This window comes from Solanum lycopersicum, chromosome 10, assembly GCF_036512215.1.
Source record: "Solanum lycopersicum chromosome 10, SLM_r2.1".
In the NCBI taxonomy this organism is placed as follows: Eukaryota; Viridiplantae; Streptophyta; class Magnoliopsida; order Solanales; family Solanaceae; genus Solanum; species Solanum lycopersicum.
In genome coordinates, this window is record NC_090809.1 from 61,593,090 (window position 1) to 61,595,952 (window position 2,863).

The 2,863-nt window shown below is 33.6% G+C and overlaps 1 protein-coding gene across 1 annotated transcript; it reads left to right on the forward strand.

The window, feature by feature from the left end:
* The first annotated feature begins 404 nt into the window (after positions 1-404).
* On the forward strand, positions 405-2,323 carry LOC101263562 (protein PHYTOCHROME KINASE SUBSTRATE 4). The gene has a single exon (XM_004249719.5). The coding sequence runs from the start codon at positions 560-562 to the stop codon at positions 2,039-2,041; it is 1,482 nt and encodes a 493-aa protein (XP_004249767.2). The 5' UTR covers positions 405-559; the 3' UTR covers positions 2,042-2,323.
* Positions 2,324-2,863: the final 540 nt, after the last annotated feature.

Genomic DNA, 2,863 nt, shown 5'->3' on the forward strand with positions numbered 1-2,863 from the left:
AAGGTTCCTTTATTATTATTATTTTGATTTTCCATTTGATGTTTCGATGCTCGATATTAAAATTAGAGCTTGATTAAATTTAAATTTCTGTCGAAAATTTTTACATTAAGAAGTATTTTCTCTATTTTAAAAAGAATAATCTGATTTGGTTTAACACGAAATTTAAGAAAATAAAGAAGATTTTTAATCTTGTGATACTAAACTAAAGTTAACGTGAAATGTACAAAACTACCCTTTAATCTTGTGATCTTAAACATGCCACATGTAAAAAAAAAAATTTGAATCAGATACAATGCTTCCTAACAAAGACGATTTTGTTTTCAGAAAGACTTAAATCCAAATCTTTTGATTAAGAATAAAAGAGTACGTATTAATAATCAAATCACTCCAACACGACCATTGTCTACACGTTCTTTTATTATAACTCCAAAAAAACTGACAGATAGTCAAGAAAATTATCAGAAACAATATTCTCTCAAAAATTGTTATAAATAATAGTACTATCTATAGTTTAGTTGTACAACCAAAAAAAAAATAATCACAAAAAGGAGAAAAAGATATGGATTCCCAAACAACAGTTAAAACTTTAACAGAACATCCTCTTCAATACAGAGCTTTTGTACAAAATCATGTACTAAAAGATGCATCATTCTCTTCATATCTCAAACCAGAAGATCATAGTCCTGATGATTCCGAAATCAACGTGTTCGATGCGAAAAAATACTTCAGTGAAGGCAATGAATCATCTCCTGTTGCTCAAAAAAATGTAAATGATCAATGTGAATTACCATCAGGTCATCGACATTCGTCAGTTTCTTCCGTAGACAATGCCTACGGAAGAAACTTCCGTGCTAATTCCTTTCGTGCTACTCCAACTGCTTCGTCAGAAGCGAGTTGGAATAGCCAGACAGGATTATTAGCAAATCCTCCAGGTGCAGTATCAGTTTCATTGAAGAGTATTAATACGAATGACAAAAGAAGTGGTTCGTTTAATACTCGTAAATGGTTTTTCTGTCGAAAATGCCCTTGTTCTGGGAAGAAATCTGTGCAGGTTGAGGAAGCTAGCTCGGAGCCAAGAACAGAAACTGGCTCCGAGCAGCATTTCCCCGTCAAACACAGTAGTAAAGTTGTAGTTGAGAAATCAACTAACCTATCTCAGAAAAGTTCAATTGAAATTCAACACAGAGGAGTGGTGGTCAGGTCAGAGACTAATAAAATTGGAGCGATTCAGAGAAGATCATCAGAATCAGAGAGTGGTACAGCTGGTACAATCAGCTGTCAACAACGTGTACTGGCACCGGTTAGACCGTTTACCGAGGTGCCAGGTGGAGGATTTTCATTCCCAATTCTGAACCATTCAGGTCAATCCAAATTAGGAATCAAACCTCCATCAACAAGATCATCGATTTCCCCAATTTTAGAAGATCCGCCTCGAGATTCACTCGAGGTATTTCAACCATCTACTCGAAAATCAATCGAAACAGATCACCATCGATGCAATAATTTCCCCTTCCCAGGTAGTCCAATGTCTCGAATAACAGCTACAGATGACGATGTAGCAAGCGATGCAAGCTCCGATCTATTCGAAATCGAGAGCTTTTCGACTTCAATGGCGAATTCATCCTGTCCGTTATATCGTCAACGAAATTCACTCGAAGAGCCTGGTACACCTAGTGTTGCAGCTACAGAGTGTTATGCACCAAGTGAAGTGAGTATTGACTGGAGTGTTACAACAGCTGAAGGTTTCGATCGAACTAGTGTAACTAATTATTCAACTATTTCAGAAATCGAGACGAATACTCAATTTTTTGGTGGCGGTGGTGGTGGTGATGGAGGGAAGTGGAAAGGGGGTGGGTTGTTGAGTTGTCGGCATGAAAAAGCGGTAAATGTGGGACCGCAGCCAGTTAAATATGGGTCGCCCGATGGGCCACCGTCGCAACTGCCGTTGAAATCAACGGCAGGACATGTGGGAAGTAGAGCTAATAAGCCACCTCTCGCAAGCTCTCATTCAGCTCGCTTGTCTCTTGCATTTGCAGCATGACAAATAACTTCCTTCGTACTCATGTTTGGTGTTTATATGTTTTTTTCTCTTTCTCGTTTTATTTTACGTGACGCTACTGTTATTCGAAGCGTGATTTTATTGTTATTTAGGGAATTATGAAAAAAAAATCTTTTGATTTTAGTTTTTTAAATTATTTATTATTGTAATTTATAGTAATATTTCTTTTTATGTATTTTTTAGTACTCTTTATTGGAGTTTATGTAGCAATATTTTTTTTCCTTTTTAGTTTAATTCAGAAAGAATGATATTTTTTTATTTTAATTTTTTAGTGATTTGTTTTAAACAATGTCTTTTTTTTCTTTGAAAACTTGTAATTTGAACATTTCATGTAATATGTCCTAGCATTACAAGATTAAATGATTTTTTTTGTACATTGGGTATATATCATTGATTAAAAAGTTTTCTTTAATTATAAACTAGGAACTAGATTAAAATAAGATAAATAAATTGAAACAAAAGATATATTTTAAAATTTTAACTTCAACTTGTCACTTTTTTTTGGGTTCCAAACAGTTGATTTTTGTATTAAGACTTTGACTGATCTGAGTTATTGCAACATAAGACCCGTTAAAAAGTGAAATGCTCCTTGTATTCAAGTATGGAATTTAAGGTCTTTATTAAGAGAGAATAAATACCATATATTTACATGTACATGTATTTTTACTTATTAAAATTTTATTTCTACGTTTAGTGACAAGCTTTTACAGGAATATACTCAAATATTATGAAATACTTAAAGAGTTAAGATCATAGTTTCAAAGTTTATAATGGTACGAACATTATCATATATTTAAAATCAAA